This window comes from Elaeis guineensis, chromosome 1, assembly GCF_000442705.2.
Source record: "Elaeis guineensis isolate ETL-2024a chromosome 1, EG11, whole genome shotgun sequence".
Lineage (NCBI taxonomy): Eukaryota > Viridiplantae > Streptophyta > Magnoliopsida > Arecales > Arecaceae > Elaeis > Elaeis guineensis.
The window spans coordinates 166,112,443-166,138,441 of NC_025993.2; the positions used below are offsets into that span (position 1 = coordinate 166,112,443).

The following is a 25,999-nucleotide window of genomic DNA, read 5'->3' on the forward strand; positions in this document are numbered from 1 at the left end:
ATTGTAACACCATTCAAAATGATATTGCAAATATTTCCTTTTATTAAAAAATCATAACCGTACATGGCCAAAAGACCTACAGAAATAATATTTAATAAAAAACTTGGACAATAGTGACATTCACTCAGAATTACATTACGAGAATTGATTACAAGACTCATGATTCCTAAAGCTAGAACTGGAACTTTGCTTCCATCTCCAATATTCAGGAACCTCTCGCCTTCATCAAATCTCCTACTGACCTGCAGACCCTGCATCGAATTACAAATATGATAAGGGCTTCCGGTATCCAATACTCAGGCAGTAGTATCACAAATCGAAAAGTTGCAAGGAGTTATCATATAATTACCTTGCTTCTTCTTTGGCCTGTTCGGGTCCAGGGAGGCAATGTATTGAGGACAGTTCCTCTTCCAATGCCCGTGCTTCTTGCAAAAGAAGCACTCCGCCTGGCTCTGGTCATGCTTGCGCTTCTTGATCTGACCCCGTGCTACTGTCCCAGCATGAGATTGCACCTTCTTATTTTTCTTCTTCTTGTTCTTCTTCCCCTTCCCAAAAGGTTGACGACGAGAAGAAGACCCTCCCACTACATTCACCGACTCCTTATGGAGTTGGTGATCCTTCTCAAAGTTCTGCAGCAACCCCAACAATCCGTGATAGTTTACTGCAGGCTTTGTCATTCGAAAATGAGTAAGGAATGGGAGGAAGGACTTGGGCAAGGAATTAAGGATCGCATCCTTACCGAGCTGCTCGTGCAGAGAAAAGCCCAATTTGCTTAGGCGCTCAATCATCTCGATCATATACAGTACATGATCAGTGACTGAGGCCCCATCTCTCATCCGAGCATTGAAAATAGCACAACTAGTTTTGTGCCTTTCAATGTCGTCAGGCGTGCCAAAGGAGTCGTTCAACATTTGAAGCATCTCCTGTGGCTGGGCGTTCTCAAACCTTCGGCTGAACTCGTCATTCATTGCTGCCAGCATAATACATCGAACGGTGGTGCGGTCATTGAGCCACTTCAAGTAAGTATCTCGGATCGCTTTACTAGCGTTCGGAGCTGGCTCCTCAGGTGCTGGATCCGTTACTACATAAAGGATCCGTTCATGCTCAAGAACGATTTTCAATTTTCGATACCAGCTATCGAAATTGGGTCCCATGAGCTTGTCATTATCTAATAATGACCGGAGCGACAGGGTAGTGGCCATAGCTACTTAAAGGAAAACGAGACCTCTATTAGTACATAAATTAATACTAAAGACTTGGACTTTAGTCTAAAGTTTTTCCCAATATTTTTACGAACTGGTAGCCTCATCCTCCAATTCGAAGAATTACTTTAATTCCTTAATGGGTACTAGAATCCACACAGACTACACACGAGCCCAACTTTGGTTGGTCAACCCATGTGCATCTATGGGTAGGTTCTTAACCAGTTGTTTCTCTAAACAACTTCTAGTAATTGATTTTGCCCCAGAACCTAATCAGTAGGCTTTGGCCTCCACTGAAAAGATCTGGTTAGGTCCAACCATTAACATGACTTAATTTAGTGAATCGGACCAATAAATGATCAGGCCCGACTTTGGCCGGCCAACCTAACCACCATCAGAAAGACTCAATCAAATTATCATATTATGAATAATAATTCCATTAGCCAATGAGCACCAGGCCTTTGGGCCTCCAATGATCATTGAACTAATGGACTCATTATCATTCACTTAATGGGAGGCTATGACTTAGTTATCATTATAACTTAATCATTTTAGGGACCTAATAATTTTGAGGATTTTATTAAAGAATAGTAGAGAAGAAATCATCCAGCCAATTTCAATCCTCCCACTGACTTCACCAAGTCAGATTAAAAAAGATTTAATTAAAGCTGGCATTAGGAGCACCTAAATCAGTCATACTGATTTACCTAATGACATGGGTGAGCTCTAATCACCAAATGATCTAATCAAAATCTAACTTACCAGATTGGCCAGGTAAGTGAGATCAGTGGTGGGGATTTGCCATTAACTCATCAATGATCGAATTAATGCGAGTAGCTCCCGCTTAAGAACCACTGGTCAAAACTGCCGAACTTACCTTAGACACCAACCGGTTCATTAGTTTTAATTTTGATCAACTTAGTAAATAGAGCTCCACCGCGTAGCCATGAATTAAGTCCATCTTGGTCTAGTTAAAGACATGGACCCATTCAACTACAACTATTGAAGTTGAGTCTAGAGTATCCTTGACCTAATCTAATTCAACTTTTGATTAGATTTGACCAATTACTCCAATTCGTCCATTTTTTTAAACTAACCTTAGGTCTAACCCAATTATGAACCTAATTCATCTAACCCATTGATCCAAAAGTTTATGCAATTGTCTTAGGTCTTAATTCACAATTCTAGACCTACTAGACAACACTTAATTCTTTTAATTAAGTACTTGGGCTGATGGGTCAGGGTTTGGCATTTCGAAAACAATTTTCAAATTTGAAAGATTTTATTTTCTGTTCACCAAATGTGTTAACTCATTTCACAAACGGGTCAGCACATTTCATAAACAGCAATTCTATTGCTCATTTCATAACAGAAAATAACTCAAAATAAATCATAAATTTTTTTTTAGATCTAATCTAACACATTCATGATAAATTTCTTAATTAAGTCCTTTCGCTGCTTCATCGGAATGGGATATAATTGCATCGGCACCCCTACCGCCATAGGAGACCCCATCGAATGGGAAGAGAGGGCCTTTAAACCCTACTTTTCTCCTATGACCGGACGGCCATGGCAACCAACCCAATTAGATTACTTGCTACTTGGATCAAGTATATCTAAATATACAAATTTCAAAATTTAAATTTTGAATTTCAAATTTCAAATTTCAAATTTTAAATTTTAAATTTCAAATTTGAGATTTCAAATTTGAGATTTCAACCAAATTTCGAATTTCGAATTTTCAATCTTTGAATTTTAAATTTTGAATTTTGAATTTCAAATTTCAAATTTCGAATTTCAAATTTCAAATTTCAAATTTGAGATTTCAACCAAATTTCAAATTTTAAATTTTGAATTTTGAATTTCAAATTTCGAATTTCAAATTTCAAATTTTAAATTTCAAATTTTGAATTTCAAATTTGAAACTTCTAACAAATTTCAAATTTCAAATTTCAAATCTTTTTGAATTTTGAATTTTGAATTTCAAATTTAAACTTATAGATTACACCTTAATCTACGCATGCATATGTATATCATATTCTAGAACCAGCTCTGATACCAATTGAAGCGAAAATTTAGTGCAGGGGCAAAATGATAATTTTAAAACTTTTTTAAAATTACTATTTTACAGCGAAATTATTAATTAATCTCATTAATTAATACTAATTAACCCTACACTAGGATCTAAATATGATATAACAGCATGCATTTAAATTTGAAATTCAAATTTGAATCAGTAAACGTTTTACAGTACTGTGTTCAGAACACATCACCTTTTGTGGGTAGTCGATCACCGCAATCTGATCACCGTCGGAGGGCTCTGATCATCACGTCGCAGCCACCCAACTGTCTGGCCTCTGCGGATCGTCCACACGAAGCTCCCGTCTGATCAGCTCCTCACGAATGCTAGTTCGTGATTTCACCCTTTTGATGGCAGATGTTGATCGAACTCCTTCGATCGATGTGTGCTGACTTCTCGGATACTCCGGATCATCTGCACAGTTACTTGAGAGGCTGATGGATCTCTCTCTGAAATTTGGTGGACTCACGACACTCGTGGCACACCAATCTCACTTCCCGAACCCTAGGTAGAAACCCTAGGGTACACACCAAAAACCCTGCGCCCAATTTTCTCTCTTTTCTTTCTTTTTCTCTCGGAAGGTTTTGGACCTTCACCTTGCGCAGAAGCCTTCCTCACGCCCCAAAGTTTCTCTCCTAATTTTTCTACGCACGTCCCACCTTTCTCCTCTTTTTAAAACAACGTCAAACGTGTCTTATCCGCGTGAGAGGATAAAGACAAGAGGTTACACATTTGAATTCAAATCAAATTTGAATTCAAACGAAAACCAACTTATCCCTATCCTTTTGGGTGTGAGAAGAGAAGGGGCGTGGCTCTTTGTGCGTGGAAAAAATTTCACGAGAAACCTTTTCTCGTGTAAGTAATGTGGCGCACAAAATGGATAAGGATGAAAGGGCAAGTGATAAGTTATCCATTCAAATTCAAACATGCTTTGAATTTGAATGGCTAACTAATTATTTTATCCATCCATATGGCGCACAAATGAGGACGTGGGGAAGTGTTTTACGTGAGAAAAATTTCACGAGAAGTTTCTTCTCGTGAATTCAAATGGGTGCAAGGAAGTTGGGTGACGCAGGGAATTTAAAACAAGGTGGTTTGATTCAAATTGAGCCAACCTAGTTTAAAATAGGTTGAGCACAATTAGACCAAATTAAACCCAACATAATTAGGCTTAATTAGGCTTAATAAAATCCTAATCAAATCAGGAATTAACTAAACCTAACCCCTGATCAAATCAGGGACTAAACCACCTTAGCGATTAGGTCAACATTTAACCTAATCGGGTCAATCCAAACTGAATCCAATTCAATTGGACTTGATCCAAAAATAATTACTCAATCAAATTGAGTTAATTAGTGATTAAATCACTAATTAAATCTCTCATAAATATTGAGTCCAAATTCGATGGGCAATCAGGCATCAGAGACCATCGATATGAAACCCTGATCAAAAAGTTCAAATTTCAAATTCAAAATTTGAAATTCAAAATTTTGACCCCGGTACCCAAAATGTGTGGAACTCATGATTAGAGAATTCTAATTCTCAATCATAGAGTCCCAGATAGATAAGACTCATAATCAGCCATCAGATCAGAAAGGAACCTCTAATGTGTGTGACCCCGCAGGTTCGAACCTAAGCCGGTAGCACAGGAACCAATTTCTGTACTAATCGAAGTGACCATCTAGCAATGGTACCCGACAACCGGATAGGTCGAATAATCGCAATCACAACATTCAGAACCTACGTGAATATGGTTACCGTATAATTCATCCCTTTTGACCCCTGTGTTTAGGATGACTCAGGGTTAAACTGTCAACCCTGATGATATCATCCGAATCGTGCTCAACTCAATTAGTCCTGTGACTCCTCACTAGGACTATCCTGGCCAAGATTTTGCTAAATTGAAATACGACTGTACACAGCTCCTAAACTGGAGTGGTCAATCCCATCTTGACACACGCACCAACAAGTCAAGTACTTGACTACACCCAGCAACCTTCCGTCACTGAATTAGAAATTCAGATAGTCCAGTGCCTAAGTGCAGTGAGTTGCTTGCAAGTCACCGTGGCGGTCTCAGGTCGGAGGGACATTTATACCCATATCCCATCGGAGCAAATCTTGACAGCAGAAATAGCTCCGGAGTTGGTCATGTTCAGTGCAGATGTACCATTATATCTCACCGTATGCCATACCAGTGTCTCCACACTCTTTGGTTATGAGGACAACCAACCCATATGGTACACAACGACCTTTGCTCGATAAATATTGTCGTCCTTGGTAACAACGTATCATTTGGTCGCGAACATGTTTAAGGACTAAACGACAAATCCTCCTTTGTCGAGTCTAAATAGTCCTAAGGACTTCACCACAACACAGGAGTTCATTAGAAGATGAAACATTTGTGATGAAAAAATACCAAAATAACTTTTATTTATTTATAATTCATGTACTAATACAAAAGGAGTACAACCGTCAACAGGCTGACGATTGGCTTTGGGACACTATTCCCAACACAAGCACCCATACCAACCTTCAATTGCCAGCCTAGAAGATGGAGCTTCCCTTCCAACCATAAATGGTACGTCTTCTCAACTTCGAAAATCAATTCGAGCATCACTTCGTGAACTAGAATACCATCATATGGCATGCTCTCACAAGCCCAACATCCTTCCCCAAATATTACTCCATCGAAAGAAGTGGTAACCATCATTCTCCACAGCTGTCATGTACTCTGGTTAAATCTAACTTGAATACATTGGGAATCACGAAACATCGGAGCACCATTCACAATTAATACATGAGAGACCTGATGGAAAAAATACTGAGCAGTCCTCGTCTAAAATGAGAGGTCTCCTGAGCAAAGATCGACGATGACATCAAACGATACCACACAACAAAAGAAAAGACAACATAAGATGAATATTTGTTATTGTATTTACATAACTTATTATGATTGTAGGAGTAACGTCATCTCAAGAAGACCACGTCAGAGATCGCTACATTCAACTACGATGAGCTTCGATCTCCGAAGCTTCCTCAGAAACTTTCGCACAGATCTCCTTGCCATCAAGGCCAAGCTCATGAATCTCAATCCCCCTGAAGCTGCCTCGAGGAGCGAAAGGTTCGGCATCGCCTTTGAAAAAAATGTTAGAGAGGTCGAGCCCTAGGAAGGCCATCTTAATCTAGTTCCGACATGTCTAGAATCCAGCTGTATATCCTACATTGAACATGCACTAGACTGTGTCATCTGGAGATGCGAGATCGTCCAATTCATATCCGACCAAGCCCCGGGTTCTCGTGATTGTCCGTCAATTTTTCCTCGACCTATATTCAGTGACCACATTGCTCGAGTACTCAAGCTCAGAGATCTTCTCTTGGGTGACATGGAGATCTTTTTGAAGCTGCACCACATGATCGACGGAATGTTTTTTTGCCTTTTTGACAGCAGCCTCTAATAACTCCAGTTCCAAGATCCTATCCTGAGACCAACGGAGTTAGAGATAGAGGTCCTACTGCCTGACAACAGTGCCTTAAGTGGCATCCTTTACAAGCTTGGATAGCCTTATGGACTCAGTAGCCAACCGAGCTTTCTCAGCAGAATACATCACGACACTTCGACAGTTGATCATCCTCAACTGATCGACTTCTGCCAAGGCCTAATCTAAAGCTTTCTTGATCTTCGATAGTTCCTTTTTTCAGACAGCAGCCTTATTTAATTTTTTAACACTCTCTTCAAGGTCACCTATACGGGATCTAATCCTTGCTGCAAATGCCATCAATAAAGGCTCGGTGATAGGAACCGAAGGGGTATATTTAGCAAGAGCGCACGGACGTAACTGGATAAGCGAAAGAAAATATAAAAAGGATGAAATATTGTTTCATCGATGATAACTTTTCTATAAGAAAATAAGAAAGAGGAAAAGCTACAAGGAATATTTATTTTTCGACCTCATCTTGAAGATCGGAAGGATCGAGTGCGACTTTTGGAGGACCTGAAGATGCTCCTGACAGACTGACAGTGGATGATGGAGGAGCTTCAATTGCTACCTCCCCACTCCTCACCTACTACTCTACAATCGTGGAACTGGGAGGAGCTGCCTCCTCCGTGGAACTGGGAGGAGCTGCCTCCTCCGTGGCCTCCACATCACCCTCATCCTCATCTAAAAGGAAGAGGTCAATCTCAGGAAGTCGAGCAGCGACCAAATGGCGGCAATTTTGAAACCTAATCTCATGTCTTGCATTGAAGGATCCTTGACCATATTCGACCAAGGTGTCGTGGTATTCCTTCGACGCTTTATAGTCGTCAATCACCTGGACCATCTCTTACTTGAAATCCTCCGAGGTCTTAAAGGATTCCACAACCAATCGATGGGCCTCAGCAACCCTCTCTTCAGCCTCCCACTTGGTCTCGATGACCTGGTCCTTGTTCTCCTCCCTGGCCTCGGCAACTTGCTCTTCAGCCTTCTGCTCGACCCGATGAGCTTTGTTTTGGCCACCTAAAGTTTCTCCCCTTTTTGTGTGAGTTCGACAAAAATTTTGTTGAGGGGTTCTCTCAGCTTATCAGCCTTTGCCTTGGTTGCATTGGCGTGCGCATGCGCCTCTGTAGTATTGGATTCAGCCTTTCGATACAAAGCTCTGTGGATCTCTATCTTGCATGCACAATTCAAGATGTTGACTAAAAAACAAAGTACCTGTAGAGAAGTTATGATCAGTAGAAAGGCAAGAAGAGAAGCCCAAAAATGAAACTAGAGATAACGATGGCATGTGATGCATGACGATCACAAAGTACCACTGTAGGTCATCGAAGCCCATGTTAGCAATATCCTTCAGCTCCATGAGAAGCACCAATCTCTCAATTAACTCTTTGATAATTCTCTAGTCATCAAAGGTTGTATCCTCAAGAATGGAGATAAGACGAACGTCAGGATCCGTTTCGCTAGAAGAAAGAGGCATGCTGCTTGAGCCTATAATAGTAGGAAGCTGAGCGAAAGAGGACTGAGTCCCACGAGGAGGCATCAGAGCAGCAGGCAAGGGAACCTCAAGTGGTGGAGATGCTAGCACTGGAGCGAGTGTAGAAATTGGAGTTGGAGCCATTGGAGTCAGACTTGGAGGTGTAGTAGTTGCCAAAACAACCGTGGCCCAAGTTGTTGAGCTGCGCTCATCCGTAGCCTTTCCTCAATGGGTCATCAGCCTCTTAGAGGCACTTTCAGGCACAGGAGCCTTTCTCTTCTTTGGAAGGTTTCGCTTTATTTTCGTGATATCTTCTAGCCTCATCTCTACAAACAGTTGAACTTGTTCAGTAGCTTTAAAGAAAGAGATGAGTAAAATGGACAACTATAATACGCATCGTTGGGATCAGCTTGATTGAGTCTAGCATTAAAAAGAGCCTCATCAGACACCAATTCATTGGTCGAGGGGGTTTTGAAGTCTCTGAGGACTTTAAAGCAATCCTCTTCCTCGACCCCCAGTCTTGAAACCTTGAACACTGAAGTCTCTGGCCGACCCCAGCTCGGCAAGTCCCAATCCTCCACTGTAGGAGTGGACACTAGCAAGAAGCGCTCCTTCCACTGGTAAACGAAAAATGGAGCACCCTTGATCAGAGAAGAAACCCCTTTCTGAGAAGAAAAGTACTACCAATCCTTGGAGTAAGGATGCCTTTGGATGGTACAAAAAGAGCGGAAGAGATCGACAGATAGCTGGACATTGCCATAACATAAAGGACCAAAAAACCCACCACAAACTTAAAGGAGTTTGGAACAATGGCACAAAAGGATAAACCATAGAAACGGAAGATATCAATGATGAAAGAATGAATAGGGAACCTTAAGCCTGCCCAGAGTGCTTCCTCATATACGACGAGCTGACCGAGGGGGGCGGGTTATCTATACATTCATCTATCCTAAGAAGCCTAATATCAAAGTCTGAAGGAATCCCAGACCAAATCTGTATTCGACTCAAATCATCTGAGTTCAACACAAAACTATAATCACCGGGATCTAGCTCGCTCTACTTGGCCATTCTCTAACAAAAGAACCGAAAGGATATCTAAAAAAAGAAGGAAAGAACAGAAAAGTAGATGAACGAGAAAGAAAACCCACCTGAAAAAGAAGGAAGGAGACAGAAGAAGTGAAGCAGTCATCGAAATCTTCAAAAATCCCTCTGAAGAGTCACACTGCAGAGGAAGATGGAAAGCCCCTTATCCCAGGAAGCTATAGTAATGGATAAGAGAAAAAAGAAATCGAAGAGCCTGACGGTAATCGAAAAAGCCAAGGATAGGCACCTCTTCTATTTATAGTCAAGAGAAGATAACACATGCATATCGAATTATATCTTTCCCAACAAATCGCAAGATGTGTCACACGTGGCATCTTTTCATTCGGTTGACCACTGCCGTCAGTTATGCCAATCGGTGCCATAATTTAAAAAATAAATGATGAAACGATGTTCATTTAATTCCACCATGATGACTCAAGTCATGCCACCTCACTTTCACCCCAAAAATCATGCATGTCCCATCAATTGAAAGGCCTTTTCACATCTTCGACCTAAGAAAAATAGGTATACTCCTTTCGTCCGATTAAAATCGAACTCGAAAGTATGAAGTATGTGTTGGAGAAAATTCTGCATGGGCCGATTGTATGAAAAGAAAATTCTGCATGGGCCAATTATATGAAAAGACCCAAGACTCAAAATATTCGCACTTAGTAGGCCTGTCAATAAGAACCTTTGCTGACTCGAGGTCCGCCACTATCTTCGCCAACTCAAGGTTGGCCACTACCTTCGTCGAACTAGTCCTCTGCAACTGCCTAATCGGAGCCTTGCCTCTTGAGCAAACAAGAGCCCGTGGACAGCTACTCGGCAATCCCTACACATTACCATCGATAACCTCTCGTCGGCCGACCAATCACATGTCATTGAAAAAATCTTGACGACGATATGGGGTGATCGACTACTAGTCATTGTCGACCAATCCTTATCTCGACAATCCTTATCTCGACGACCCTCAATTAGCAACTAACTTCAAAATACAGTGCCTGCCAAGCTATAGCTGTTGTGGAGCAGATAAGCCAACCACAACCGCCACATTCTGAAAATTTCAAGCGATAACCTCACACCTCGCGAATCGTGGTATCATGCCAACCAACTTGCCAACTGAAGCTCCGACTCTCTCTCCTTAAAGGAGATTTAAAAAGGATCCTCAAAAAAAAAATGTCATTATTCTATCTCTCACGTTCCTTCATTTGTTGAATGAGAGTTCTGATTCGAGCATTAGAGGATCCTCATCAGAACCATCTTCGATTAAGATTTTTGTGCAGATCGCATCCTCGAGAGGCCTATCTTGCCGTTAACTCCAGCATCCTAACACCAGATGAATTTTTATATCAACAGTTGTTATAATATGGCAATAGCTTCTATAATTATTTGGGGCCATCTCCATAATATAATGGATTATTCAATGCAATAAAGATTTGTTACAACTGTTATCACACCATTATCATGGTAAATTATTATATATTTTAAATTTTTTTTTTATTTTTTTCTAAAATCTGTACCACCGAAAAGAATAAATTTTATTAAGTAAATAAGGATTTGGATAACAGCATCATAAAATTTCCCTTGTTGTCCTCCATTCTCCATTACAATGCTGTTATGTTATAGCAGTTGCCATTTCCGTATTAAATAAGTCCGAAACAGAAAGAATGGGGAACGTAACGGCCGTTATAACGGTCAATAACGGAAGGTCCGTTATGTCGGAATGACGCTGTTACCATGGTCTTGCAATTCTAGCTTAGAATGCGCTAGGATTGGGAAGCTATAACAGCTGCGTCAAAACCCCGTTAGAAATGGAGTCAGAGAGCCTGTGGGGCCGGAATCCGCATCGCACCCGTAAGAACTCGTGTCGCTCTCTCCTTGGAAATTAAGCCGAGAGCTACGGCATTAAAGCAGACGAAATCCGGAAGTGGTGGCTCTTTCTCGTACCCTCTCGCTCCGCGTCTGCCACCCACCAGGAGCTCCTTCTCCGTCGCCGCCTTCCGACGAGGTTCGGGGTGCTTCTTTTCCCACGGTACGATCTCTGCCTCTGCCGCTCCCTCTCCCTCTCCCTCTCCCTCTCGATCTCTCTCTTTTTTACCTTGTCTGCGGCGACTCCATCATTTCATCTTTTCTTTCGTCCTGCCATCGCTTGACGCGAGAATCCATTCGTTGTGGCCGGCGACCTGTCTCTTGCGGAACTTTTCGATTTTTTTTCTTTTTTTTTTTCATTTGTTTCCGTCTTTCTTGATTTTCCGTTTCGGGATCGGTTGAGGATTTAGGGTTTTGAGTTGTGTGCTGGAGTTCTGCTATCTTGTTGTCCTTTATTTATATAAATTATTCAAAATGGATGCTTCTTAATTACGGGCTATGTAATAAAAGGTATCAGTGCCTAGGAAGCGGATTGCTGACCTAGATCCGGAAAATTTGCTCTTCCTGATGCATAAATCTAGTCAGTCTTGAATATTGCTGCATTAACTGATGCTAGAATGATTTATATCTTGGAGGATACTCCAATCCTTGGTCTGGATATTGGTTCACCGAACATTATGCTCATTGATATCTCCGAGGTTGGTGATCTGATCGCAGCACAAAGGGCTTTTGGTTGAATTCTCGAATAAAGATGTTTTTTTCTTTGAATTCAAGAATGCCTGCTCATTAACTGAATGACTTTCTAAAATTGCTATAAATTCTTTTGAGGGGTACCTCTTTGCAACTTGAAACAAGATAGAACTCTTATTGACCTTTTATCCGGCAGAGAGCAAAAAAATTGTTTAATGCAGGACAAATCCATGGGTTTTCCTTAAAAATATATTTTTTGGCCATCACTTGCTCGAGGTGCAGGAAGCTTGATTCTTGATTCATATTCCTTCTCCAAAGTGTATAAAAAAAGGTTTGCCCTATGGAGTGTTAAAGTCTTGGTCTTCATATCAAACTGGTGGATCGGCGATGCTTTTGAAATTTCTCATTGATAGACAATCCATGGCGTTGTTTTGTGGACTGCTATGGTTATAATGGATGTTCCACTCCAAGGAAACAAGAATTACACTTTATAGCTGTCAAGATTTTACACTTTTTGGGTATGAGTTGATGTTTGGCAAAGAGGTTCTTTGAAGTTATTTGATTTTCTGTTTTTGCACTCCAGGCAAATTCTAGAAAGTTGTTAGTGAGTTGAATTTTCTTGCTTAAGGTTTATTCAGTGTTTTACTCTTCTTTGTTTTAGGAAAGCTTTCTTTGAAATATTGGAATGTACGAATACTAGGAATCCTGCAATGAGAAAAAATTCCCACAAGATTCCTCTTATGGATGGAAATAACTCAGGAGTCCCTGGAATCTGTATGATTGGGTTTTAGACTGGCTTGGAAGTAGTGCCCCCCCCCCCACCCCACACACACACATATGTATCCCAGCACTGACTGGAAAAAAATGGATGTAATCGAAGAAAAAAAAAAAAAATCTTGTTTGTATTATTTGTTTGTTTGGTAGACTCCCTGAACCTTCCAACATGTCCTCATTATCTCCTTGCCAACCCCCTAAGCCCTTTCTAATGGTGATTTTTCTTTCAATCCTCTTTCTTCTTCCTACTTTCTCTGTCCGTTTCACGTGATCCTAAGGTGTGCTATCATTCAAGAAATTATCAACACAACGTGATGGTGACCCCGTGCTTGAAACCATGGGATGATTCCAAGAAAAATCCACACCAAGGAAGACTATTAAATGAAATTAAGCATTTTGTGAGACTTATGTGGTGACCATGAGTACACATGCTGAATTAAGTTAACATGTCATTTATAGATGATCAATAGGTAATTTGATCCAACCAAAGTTATAGTTAGAACAGCAAATCAAGCTTCATAACACAATAGAAGGTCTCATGTGATTACATTTGAGCTCACAGGATTATCACAATTTTTTTTTGTTCGCCTGAATTAACATTTTTATTTTTATTTTTTTTCTGATGTGATTATTTTCTGCTTAGCTATTATGTTTTTATGTTTTATCCATAAAGGGGTTGAACTGAATGTCGTTGAATAACAATGCAAGTATGCAACATGATGGAGCTTTTTCAGTTGTTGCATTGTTTGAACTTTGGTATTCTTTGTTCATCTTAAGATATTAATAATATTTACTTAGTATCGTTGGACTGTGTGAAAAATGTTAAGTGTTCAAACTTAGTATGGGTGTTTGCTTGTAAATGTTAACCTAACTGCTTTGCATATATATTCTTGTGGTGTGAGAGTGAATGTTGTACAATATACATGAGTTCACCTTATCACTGATTATCCTGCAACTTACTTGTAGATATTTATCTTCATGTTCTTTAATCTTGCAGGTGTAAGGGAACTGTGATATCTGATGGCTATGATTGATGAGCCACTCTATCCAATTGCTATATTGATAGATGAGCTGAAAAATGAAGACATTCAGCTGCGACTAAATTCTATTCGCAGGCTCTCTACAATCGCACGGGCACTTGGTGAAGAAAGGACCAGAAAAGAACTAATCCCTTTTCTTAGTGAAAACAATGACGATGATGATGAGGTACTCCTTGCAATGGCTGAAGAGTTGGGTGTGTTTATTCCATATGTTGGAGGGGTGGAATATGCACATGTTCTGCTTCCACCTTTGGAAACATTGTGCACTGTGGAGGAAACTTGTGTTAGAGACAAGGCAGTTGAATCACTGTGTCGAATTGGAGCACAAATGAAGGAAAATGATTTAGTAGACTGGTTTGTCCCTTTGGTAAAGGTAAGACAACTTAGATGTTGGTTTGACTTATTACTCTTTGTTGTTTGGTTGGTACCTGCTTTCTATTCTTCCTTTTGAGTTTGATTTTATTGTGTGTGCTGTTTATATTCATTTCACAAGCAGAATTCTGATGTTCATGGACATGCGGGGACAGACTCATTCTCCATCCTTCTAGGGCTTTTTTTCTCAGCTTCTTGTTTTGCTTATTCTTTTCTCATGGATTATTTTTAAGGAAAATCCATATTGTTCTTGAGGATGTTCATCATCTTGTTTGGGGGACTCTCTGGCAGAAGTTTTATGTGTTGCTGGCATAGAAATTTGTCCTGATGGATACTCATGTGCTGAAAAGTTGATGTATTTTATGGAGCAATTGTTTCTTCTCTGAATGGGGGACTCTATGTATGGCCAAAATTTTACATGTGTTGTGGTAAAATGTAGCATCTTATAGAAAATTAGAGATTGAAAAATATGTGTTATTTTGGTTTGTCATACTGCCTTATCTGAACTTTCATACCCATCAATAAGATCATATATAGAAGGAAAAGAACAGTGCTTTTTAAAATTTTTCTATTAAGTCTAACTTTGTTATAGAGATTTAATGTTGCCCAAAAGCTTGAGTCAATTGAAATTTAAAATTTTGCACTGTTCTCATATTAATTCTCTCTTTGCTTTCAGTGTTCTTGCCTTCATGTATAAATTCCACTTGCTCTAATTTGAAATGTCATTTTGAGTTCAGTTAATTTCCTGACTCATTCATTTTCTCATTCACTTCAGAGGCTAGCAGCTGGTGAGTGGTTTACAGCTCGAGTTTCCTCATGTGGTCTGTTTCATATTGCCTATTCAAGTGCACCTGATCACTTAAAGACAGAATTAAGGTCCATCTATGGCCAGTTGTGTCAGGATGACATGCCTATGGTGAGAAGAGCTGCTGCAACAAACCTAGGAAAATTTGCTGCTACAGTTGAACCGAGCCATTTGAAGACGGAAATCATGTCAATATTTGAGGATCTAACACAAGATGGTACTGTTTGGTTTATACATTGTGTTAATTTATCATCTGCTAGTAGTTAGGATAATTTCCTTTCTGTGACATGTATTGCTATATTGATTGTTTGTATTTTTTTGAACTGTTTATCCATATCTCTTTGAATTATGTAATCATGTTGGTGAATCCTGTGACTCTAAGTCTATAGTATTTTCCACCAACATGCCTAGTACCTATGCTTATATATGCCAGCTACATTTTGGGATCTGGATTTCTTTATTTCTTGATGATCAATGGATGATAATTATAAATGGCAATTTTGGGGAGTGTAGAATTATTTTAACACTTTGTTTACATAATGGTGACCATTATGTTATGAAGGCCTATTATAATGGCTTTATAGCACCTTGGTCACGCACTTAGTTGTCAAACTAGGGAGTGGGTGCTGATGTAGTTGCAGCTGTGGGGAAGCAAATTTTTTAGAAGCACTTTTTAAGGAAGTGCTTAGGAAGTGGGTGTGGGTTTGAGCTACCAGGGAAATTATGAAGCAAGTGTGTTACCTTAGGCGGTGGATTACTAAGGTTACGCATTATGAAAACAGACTTGCATGTTTGCAATTATAATACCAATAGTAGGGTTGTATTGAGTGCTTGTCTCAACTTCTGACTCTTTTTTTTTGTCTTTCTCATTTTAAACTGGTGCTCTCTCTCTCTCTCTCACACACACACACACATCACAAAGTGGGGGCATTCACAAAAACACTATTAAAAAAATAAAATACAGAAATAACCTAATCTAGCTGTCCATGCAACAGCAGGCCCATCTGCATATATGCAACATTTTTGTCTGTGTAAGCTGCTGCTATGAATAATGACATGCACATATATTGTGGTTTGCTAACTCATTGTAGCGTTAGTTCAAACCCATATACAACAGTTTCAGCGCTGGTGTCATTATAAAGCTATAGAAAAGAATCTGAAAATCCAAGAACATGGAAAAAGAAGAATAAGAAAATTAAAATATTCGAAGATGAATCAGACATATGAATTATTATTTTATGAATTAAAACTAAGAATTTTTCTAAAAGAGACTACTATATGAAACCCTAAGTTAATCCTGGAAAAAATATTAGGTAGCTTTCTAGATTATAATATATTATTTGCTGACAATATAACAGACATGAAAGAGGCATTGGATGAGGAGTCTTTGTGACACATAAAGATTATGGTGTCTAATAATTAGTTTACCATCTCAACTTCCAATCTAAAATTATGGTATTGTTAACATAATGACTGATTGGACATGAAAGTGGCATTGGATGAGGAGTCTTTGCGGCACACAAAGATTATGGTGTCTAATAATTAGTTTACCATCTCAACTTCCAGTCAAAAATTATGGTATTGTTAAAATAATGACTGGTTAGCGATCATCAAGAATGATTGATGGAAATTCAAATCACTGATGCTTAATGCATCAAGTCAAATATTATTCTTCTAAGTATGAATTTATGTTCAGCAAGTAAAAAATGAGTATAAAATAGATAAATTATTAATTTACTAATCATTAAATTATGAGCTAATAGATTTGAATCACTGTGTATTAAACATTCATCAAACTTGCTGTTACAACAAATGTTTATATTCATCTTTAAGTTTGAGAAAATCACATATGAAGCTTTATCAAATATGCATTTTTAGGGCCACAAGGTTGTAGGGTGCTGGGATCCTTCAGGCTCGATATATTACTACTAAAGTAACAAAAAGTACCAAAATTGGGCTTTTACCAGCCATAGTCTTCTAAATACAATAATGCACCCATTTTGGAATCTTCCAGGGATCTTGAAACCATGCCCACTTCCTAAGCATTTCCTTATTATAAGTATTTCTAATGTATATGCTTCCCTACAATCACACATACTCCTGCTGTCAGTTCTAGCAACTAAGTTTTGCTTGTAGAGGGAACAGACCATGCTTCTAGATCAGGCCTGATATATTACTGCTTAAATAACAAAAAGGTCCATATTTTGACTGTGGATGGAACCAAGGTTTGCAGAACTAGTATGGGGGTCGTAGCAGCTGATGATTGGTTTGATAAGGTACTGGTATGTACCGTGCCAACCTGAGGTGTATCACAACCAAGGGAGGGTGAGGGAAGAAGAGAGAGGGATGAAAGAGTTTTTTTTTTTTTGTTTTCGTGGTTGGGGGGGGGGGGCTGAAGCCGCTAGGGTCATCGTCTTCGAAAGTGAGAGGAGGCAAAGTTGCCGAGGTTGTTGTCTTTGGTAGAGAGCAAGATTGAGTGAGAGAGGGGGTGAAGCCATTGAGGTCATCATCTTTGGGAGAGAGGGATTGTGAGAGAGAGAGAGAGAGTGTGTGTGTGTGAGAGAGAGAGAGAGGGCAAAGTGTGTGGTCATCGTAGGGGGGGCAGCAGCGGCTGGTAGGGGGTGCTGATGTTGAAACCTTGACCTTAGCCAAACACAAGAGGGAGGGAGAGAGTGATCAGGAGGCGAGGCGGCTTAGGGTTGGGTCGGGGGGTTATAAAGGCAGTGAACCACTGGACGGTTCTACTTGGTTTAGCTTGGGTCAAGCTGGTTCGAGGCCTGTTCGGAACCGAACTTGCATCTTGACCTTTTTTCTTTTTTGGGCCTGAAACAGGTTGGTACACTCTGAACCGAGTGGTTTGGGTCGAGACAGCCAACCTTAGATGGAACAAACACCAAATACCACCTTGAAGAAGAATTAATGATCTTCTTGCCCTCATGCATCAGTTATGGCTGAAAATGGTGGTGAAGCTTGAATTCTTGCATCGAGATCAACTGAATATTTTTTATGGTTTTTCATGTGCTTTATTCAGTATTTTTGCTGGTGGCTTTCATGTATCATTGCATGGTTGTAGTAATGATGTTTATTGTTCTAGATGATAGCTGTAAGTGATGCTCGTTATTTACATGTCTTCTAGATGGTTTCTGGTTTACATGTTCTCACAGTTGTATGCCAATATTCTAGCTTGGTGTATTTCCCCATTCAATTATGTTACCTTTTTTTTTTTTTTTTTGCAACTTCTATTGTTTCTACTATACTGCTAAGTACAAATACATGTCAAATTTCTCTGTTTCAGATCAAGATTCTGTGCGCCTGTTGGCTGTGGAGGGCTGTGCGGCACTTGGGAAGTTGTTGGAACCCCAGGACTGTGTAACTCATATCCTTCCAGTCATTGTTAATTTTTCGCAGGTATCCCTGACATATGCTATGCTTTCTTCATAATATATGCTGTTTTTCCTTGATTGCTATGAGGCAAACATATTCTGCAGTTTGGGTACATGTTTGCACCAACAGAATATGCTTCTTTCATTGGCCTGCAAATCTAGTGTTCGCATCTACTTCATATTTATAGGTGCAGATTTAGATGTTGCTATAGCCTATAAGATTGTCATATTAGATGGAGTTTGTTTTATGGTTTGAAGTGCATTTATGTAAACTCCTTGAATAGGATAAGTCCTGGCGTGTCCGGTATATGGTTGCAAATCAGTTGTATGAGCTTTGTGAAGCTGTTGGCCCAGAACCTACCAGGTAATACACTTACAAGTTCTGATATTACTGCTATATTGCATCCAATAGCTTGTTCCTACGGTTATGCTATTGTCTTAGTTTTTTTATTAGGCTTATAGAATGTGGAATAATTTACATTCTTGGGAACAAAAAAAAAATGTGGTTATAGTAAAGTCAAGTAACTTGTTGCTCTTCTTTTCCATATTGTTTTGACCATATATGAACTTTTGCAAGATATCTCATCCTTTTTGACCTCTGGTTGCTTTAGGGCGGATTTGGTGCCAGCATATGTTAGGCTTCTTCGTGATAATGAAGCTGAAGTACGCATAGCAGCTGCAGGAAAGGTGACCAAATTTTGCCGGATCTTGAGCCCTCAACTTGCAATCCAGCATATCCTTCCTTGTGTAAAGGTATCTATTTTGTAGGAAAATTTAATACAGCTCCTAGTGATATAGTGGTTAGAGCATGCAACTTGCACTTTCCTTTTTATTCCTTCTGTTTCTTTTGTGATCTTTTCATGTGCAATGCTATCATCTCCAGGAATTATCATCAGATTCTTCACAGCATGTTCGTTCAGCTTTGGCTTCAGTAATCATGGGTATGGCACCAGTACTGGGAAAGGTATGAACAGCATTGCAAGCATAAACAATTTTCTTCTGTGAGGTGTGAACTGAACAATCATATATAAGCAAATTTACACAATTTCTTGTAGTTTATGCTCATATATGTATATTGATGTGGGCTCATCTGTTGCATTCTTTCAAATATAAATTATTTATGGTGTAATGTTTATCAAATCTGTTTTCTGGTTTGGCTACCTTTTACTTCTGTGCTTTTCAACCTTTTTTTTCCATTATTATTGCATCTACTAGAACCTAATTTGTATTATTATTTGAAACTTTTGCTCTTCTTACACATGCACATATAAATCTTGAAAATTTATTAGCTGTTCATGCTTTTGGTTTCTAATTTCAATACTCGTCTGTGACAAATAACTCCAGCAATGCATGATAGGCTGTGTCCTGTGATTCTTAACAGCTCAAATGGTGAACAGTTCTTGAATTTGTTTGCTAGTGACATATCCACGGCTAGTCTCAGCTTATTAGCAGCTGTTGTCCATGTGAATGGGAGATGCAAGTGCATCTGACGGTGAAAGCTTAGGTGCCCTATGCTTTATTTCTATTTTATATTTGATCACAATGGTTGGTGATTGTATGAAATCTATGCCCAGAATTATTGATAAACTTTGTATGTCTCACCTGTGCTTGATTCACATTTGATAGTGTTAGTATTTTAATTGGTTTGAATTGTCTTTTTTATCATGCGATCATACTATAAAAAAAATATATCCATTTTTATTTTGTTTTTTCGTTTTTCAGGTGTTTCTGATGTTGTGAATATGTGTTGTCAACATTCTGAAACTATGAATAGAAATGTGCTGCTTCAATTATTGATCATAATCATCCATCATGTTGTATTCCTTTTTCTGGGGGTGTGCTGTTTAACTAATTCATGGTCTGTCTTAAAGAATATTCTCTGGTAGGAACTTTAAGGTTAGCCACTTAAGGTTAACCATACAAATTAGTAGGTGGCTTCCAAATCCTGATACATGTCTCTAGAGCACCATGTTATTGTTTGGTTACCTAACATACCTGTCTCCTTTACATCCATTTTATCTTAAATAGAGTTTACAGCATAATCACCAATTTTGGTGTTTTGTGTAGGATGCTACTATTGAACAACTTCTTCCAATCTTTCTTTCTCTGCTGAAGGATGAATTTCCCGATGTCCGACTCAACATAATCAGCAAGCTTGATCAAGTAAATCAGGTGAGCATATCTTTTAATTGCTTTATCACAAGTATATTTTCATATGGTTGTCTTTTGTTGATTTTAGTGTTGCATGAATGTCTTGCTGCATTCCTAAAGGCTTTTGATTTCTTTATTGCATGTTTATACATAGACTTAAGAAGTCTTCGATTGTTTGATACCATTGTTTTAAAATTCAGCCATAGTGGCCACCATAGCAGCCACTATAGCAGTTTCAAACCTAAACATCTGTGCTATGTGCCATGGCAGCCTCATTTGCTGCTTGGGCCTATAGTGCCCAATATAGCAGGAGAAAATTAGCTACGACGGCAGCTAGCTTCCATTACCCAGTTATGGTCCTGGTAATCCAGGGTCTTGGGAGGGGCAAGTTAGGTGTAGACCTAACCTTCGGCATTTTTTTTTGGGCACAAAGTTGCTGCCGCAGGACTTGAACCTGTCCATTGCGCTTGTTAGCACAAGCCTTTAATATTGCACCAAGCAATGGTCCCTCCTAGGACCTATAGCAGCCACTATGCTATTGATTTATAGGGAGTGCTATGTTTCATAGCAGACTGGACCAGTTATAATTGCACTGGTTCAGCAATTAAGCAATAATTGGACTTGTATTGTTGTTTATTAAAAGAAGGGTCGGTTCACTTATTTGATGCCCTGAGAGTAGGAAAGAAGAGAAGAGAAGAATGCAGAGTAAGGAAGAATGTAGGCATCCCTCTCAGCACTGCACCACTAAAGCTCCAAAGCTGGAGCTCCCTCGCCAATGCTTAATAGCCAATACATCACCTTGCCTGCCAGACATCTTTATTTTATGGACAATGTTATATGATCATGGACAAGTATATTTTATGAATGATGTTATTATTTTGGTAGTGGATGATATTTGTTATTAGAATGTGGACCTTTGCATCATATGATGTTTGATATGGTATTATAACGTCAGGTCAATAGTATTTTATAGTGGTCCTTTTTTTAATTTTTTTGCATGAAGTTGATGTAAAATATTGATTTTTGATACTTCATAAAAAAAACATTGATATGTTTTAACATCCAGTTATAGAGCCTGCTAATCCGCTATCTGCTATGAAATCTTCTAGCTGCTATATGCACGCTATCCACTTTTTAATGCATTGTTTGTTACTATAGCAAAAGTATGAATTCAGCTTATTTTCGGATTTCCTGTTTTGGGTTCAAGCTTAACCTGATAGTGCCAGAGCTAGAATATAAGAACATAAAATGCGTGAAGCAGATGAAATAGTGAAATAACATAGAGCACTCAAAATGATTCTAGTTGTTTCTTTTCTTCTGCAGTAACTGCTTACTTGTTACATGTAGAAGAGGCAGAACAAGCGCATTACTGATGTTCACTGCATGGATTAAGTAGACAATACTGATAGTTTAACTGCATAAGTTATAATTATCCAACTTTAGTGAGGAATTTTTCTTTTGCTTAATGAAAGAGGCAGAGCAATCTCTCCCTTTATTTGACATGCAACTGAAAATTCTAATCTTCGCTGTGGTAGTTTGTTTTCTTGCTGTATTTTCCCCTTTAGTTATGTTTATTGGTGCTGCTTCCAATACTACATATATTTGAAAGATGCAATTATTGTAATCTAGTCTGCTTTCATGAGATAACAGTATCTATTTGTGATGGATGGTATTTTCTAGTCTGTGATGAATGGTATTTTCTAGTTGGATTACAAAGCATACTCATTGCATAAGCTTTTGTTGTTTTTGAAAAATAAATTGTTTTTGTTTCAGCTAAAATACAAATGCCCATGCAGGTTATTGGAATTGACCTCTTGTCCCAATCACTACTGCCAGCCATCGTGGAACTTGCAGAGGATAGACACTGGCGGGTTCGGCTGGCCATAATTGAGTACATTCCTTTGTTGGCAAGCCAGTTAGGTGTTGGATTTTTTGATGATAAACTTGGTGCTCTGTGCATGCAGTGGTTGGAAGATAAGGTAAAACAATTTCTTGTCATAATTTATATGACTAAGATAATTTATCTTTGAACTATTTTCAGCATTCCTTCTAATCTTGACGCTAACGTCATCTTGCTTTGGTGATTAATCATTTGCAGAGTCTGTTTTGGTTTTCTGTTATCATTGTACTGATATACGTTTGACAGTATTGATAGGGGTTGATTAACCATCTAATTGAAACAGCAGAAGCACATCTATTCATGAACAAATAATTACAGCTGTTATGCTTCAACTGGTTGCAATAAATTATTATAGACCTTTTTGAAAGTTAATTCATCCATCTGCACGTCTTGTGAATATGCACTAGTTAGTTGTGAATAAAAGAATATTGTGCTTGTGTTTTCTTGGCAGAAGATTATTTTTGCTTTTGTCACATCTCATAGCTTAATCTAATATACAAGATTATTTGCAATCTTGTGGCCCTTGCGATTAAATCCAGCCTATCCATCTTTTTTCTTTTTTCTATTTAGGTAGCTAATTAAATATAAATAGCTGAGAGGATGAGTTTGTTAAATTCATGTGCTAGCACATTTTTTTAAAACAATTGACAATGTTAATAAAATGACCAAAAAGCTTAATTATTTTTCAGGTTTTCTCAATCAGAGATGCAGCTGCTAATAACTTGAAGCGTCTTGCAGAAGAATTCGGCCCAGAATGGGCTATGCAGCACATAATTCCACAGGTTGGCTTTATGGTTCAGTTGTAATAGCATATTGTTTTGTATGAAGCATCGGTATCTGTTTCCCTTTTTTATCCCTACAGATTCACTGTATATTAGGGTGGCAGCATGCAGTAACACGGTGATGCTGAAAAAACTTGAAAATTGAGTCTATTCAACTCCTCAGGGTCAGGTGTGTCCACGGGCCCTACAGGACATTTTGTTTGCTGATCTTATAGGGTGTACCTCCACTAGATTGGTGTGAGTACCCGTTTGTAATCAATATATATATAATATGCACACACATATATATATGGACTACTTCGGTTACATATAGGTTTTATTATCTAATAAAGAGTAAATGGATACCTTTGAAATCCATAAGTACTTCCATACCAGGCTATTTAAGCTGAAAATTCCAATTGTATGTAAAGTCACAACTTTGTTTGGGAAGAATTCTGATAGGGAGAAGATTATATTGCAGAAGATAAATGCAGAGAATTCACCTTAACATTTGGGGTGGACAAAGTGGACATCTAGAATTTGAAAAAATGGCAAAAATAAAAATTATATACAACCTGCATGTATATATTTCTTTATGGGAAAATATTCTATAGAAAAGAGGGAGGAAAAAAGCTACAAACGGTAAACAACACAGCCACCAACAATATATACGATTACCAATTTGTAACCTCTGAGTTTCTGAATAAATTGTATAGGTTTCTTTAATAAGTCATTTATAGTTCATGAATAGGTCATGAGATTTCTGAATCTTTGAATGATTCTCAGTTTGATTACTCAGAAATAATTTGGAGAATATGCCTAAGAAAAAATTGGAGGAGGATTCTAGCATTTCAATAATTTGGAGAATACTTGACCATATGGGGCCTACAAGCAGCAGAAACATACAATAAAAATATGATGCAGCTTTGCTATTTTCCTTTTATTAGAAGTTAGGTAACTGGACTTTCTTGGAATTGTTTAATGGGTTGTGTGCCATCCCTTTTGCTCTAGATCTCATAAAATAAGTACTATTACATTGATATCTATCTATTTTTTCCTTTTGAAAGATTTGAATTGATTACTTGAGCTGGAAATTCCGAGCTTCTTTAGTCTACATTTAATTATCAAATGAGTTAAGGGTATTAAACCGTTTGGCTATGAGAATTCTTTCCATGTTAACCTGGGTTGTCTCTGTGAATCAAGGATACTTCAATTATTTTCCAACCCCATCTCAGCATAACTGACATTGTTTTTTTCCACTGAAAATTTCATCAAGGTTCAAGTAGAGAGAGAAGCAAACGAGGTTTTGCTTCATATATAAATGTTTATGCTATATTATTTAACAATATCTTAGAGGTTCAGACCAGAAAAAAAAAAGGAGCCCTGGCCTGCCACATATATCTAGGGTAGCCTCATGTGAAATGGGTAAATCCAAATTAATCAAGTTGTGAGCTGCTTGTGATTTTCTTCCCTTTCTCATGGGAGTGTCCTAAGCCCTAAAGGTGAGATTTGTTAGTCTGGGATCTATGTCTGACTGTAGTTGATTTGTCCATTTGCTTGGTTCGGGGTTCAGATTAGTAAGTGCAATTTTCATTTTTTGCGTTGGCTTGTGTTTAGATTGTCTAATGATTGTTGAAAAATTTTTGCTGGGAGTTATAAATGTGATATCTATATCATAGTGGAAAAAGAATGCTGTTATTGGAAATATGAGAAATTAATATGGAGCAAATATCTTTGCGAACTTGTATGGGATCTCATAAGGTAGCAAGTTTGACAAATTTCTCTTTGTGGATCACAAGGTAGACAATAATGATTATATGTAAAGCTAATATGGAACTCTTAATGGGGAGGGAAATTTAAGGGAGGTACAAGGAAAGTGACTGAAAAATTTATAGAAGAACTTCTTGTTAATATTGTAAATGTCGTGCTGTTCTCTAACCTCTCCATATGGCATGTCTTTCTTATTTTGTCTTGGCTCATACCAATGGACAACACTCTAGTTAAATTCCCATTTAAAGGACATGAAAAAAAAAATGATCGTGGTTAAAACTAACAGCTTTTTATTTTAAAGACTGATCATGGGAATTTCTTTTGTAGGTGCTTGACAAAATCAATAATCCACATTACTTGTACCGTATGACCATCCTGCATGCAATTTCTCTACTAGCCCCTGTTATGGGTGCTGATATTACATGCCAAAAGCTGTTGCCTGTGGTGATTGCTTCCTCAAAGGATAGGTGAATTCTGATTTCTGAACCATTCATTGAGCTTACACCAGTTTCTTTCACTAGATATACGCCATACAGCCAGTTGAACATCTCACTGAAAAATCCCCAACTCTGCTAGGGTACCCAACATCAAATTCAATGTGGCAAAGGTTCTGCAGTCTCTTGTACCCATTCTTGACCAATCAGTAAGTAGGATAATTTGCACAGTGATGCTCTACATTCATCTTACGTCTTGCTGCCATCATGGTATATTGATTGATCTTGGTTGTGCTCCAAATTCTACATCACAGGTGGTAGAAAGCACGATTCGTCCTTGTCTTGTTGAGCTCAGCGAGGATCCAGATGTGGATGTCAGGTACTTTGCCAGCCAAGCACTACAGGCATGCGACCAAGTCATGATGCCAAGCTAGGAAGGTGTTCTAGTGGTTTGATCTCTACCATTTGGTTCTTCAAATTTTCATTTTCCATCCAAGACAAGCTGTGCCTTGCTGCTGAATCTGTCTAGGATCTTTAATTCAGTGATGAAAGGACACTAGCTTTGTATGTGAATTTGTTAGAAATGAAAATGTTCTAGGTTGAAAAAACTTTCTTATTGATTTTTAAATTTGAATTATTGTAATTTTACTAGGTTTTTGGTTTTGAGCTGAAGTGCAACAAAATTATCATGAGAGTGCTCGTAAACTCTTAAACTAGATGGATCACTGCTTAGGA

The 25,999-nt window shown here is 38.5% G+C and overlaps 1 protein-coding gene across 1 annotated transcript; it reads left to right on the forward strand.

Annotated features, from left to right (window-relative positions):
• The first annotated feature begins 11,202 nt into the window (after positions 1-11,202).
• On the forward strand, positions 11,203-25,999 carry LOC105060308 (uncharacterized). The gene is made up of 13 exons (XM_010943973.4): positions 11,203-11,347; positions 13,646-14,061; positions 14,836-15,082; positions 18,161-18,273; positions 18,533-18,612; positions 18,860-19,001; positions 19,132-19,212; positions 20,316-20,420; positions 22,196-22,378; positions 22,989-23,081; positions 25,158-25,297; positions 25,407-25,473; positions 25,579-25,999. The coding sequence occupies exons 2-13, from the start codon at positions 13,669-13,671 to the stop codon at positions 25,696-25,698; spliced, it is 1,764 nt and encodes a 587-aa protein (XP_010942275.1). The 5' UTR covers positions 11,203-11,347; positions 13,646-13,668; the 3' UTR covers positions 25,699-25,999.

Coding starts and splice junctions, on each gene's coding strand:
- LOC105060308 (XM_010943973.4), top strand. CDS start 13,669: ATGGCTATGATTGATGAGCCACTCTATCCAATTGCTATATTGATAGAT. Junction 18,613..18,859: donor GTTGGCCCAGAACCTACCAG/GTAATACACTTA, acceptor TGGTTGCTTTAG/GGCGGATTTGGTGCCAGCAT. Junction 20,421..22,195: donor AGCTTGATCAAGTAAATCAG/GTGAGCATATCT, acceptor ATGCCCATGCAG/GTTATTGGAATTGACCTCTT.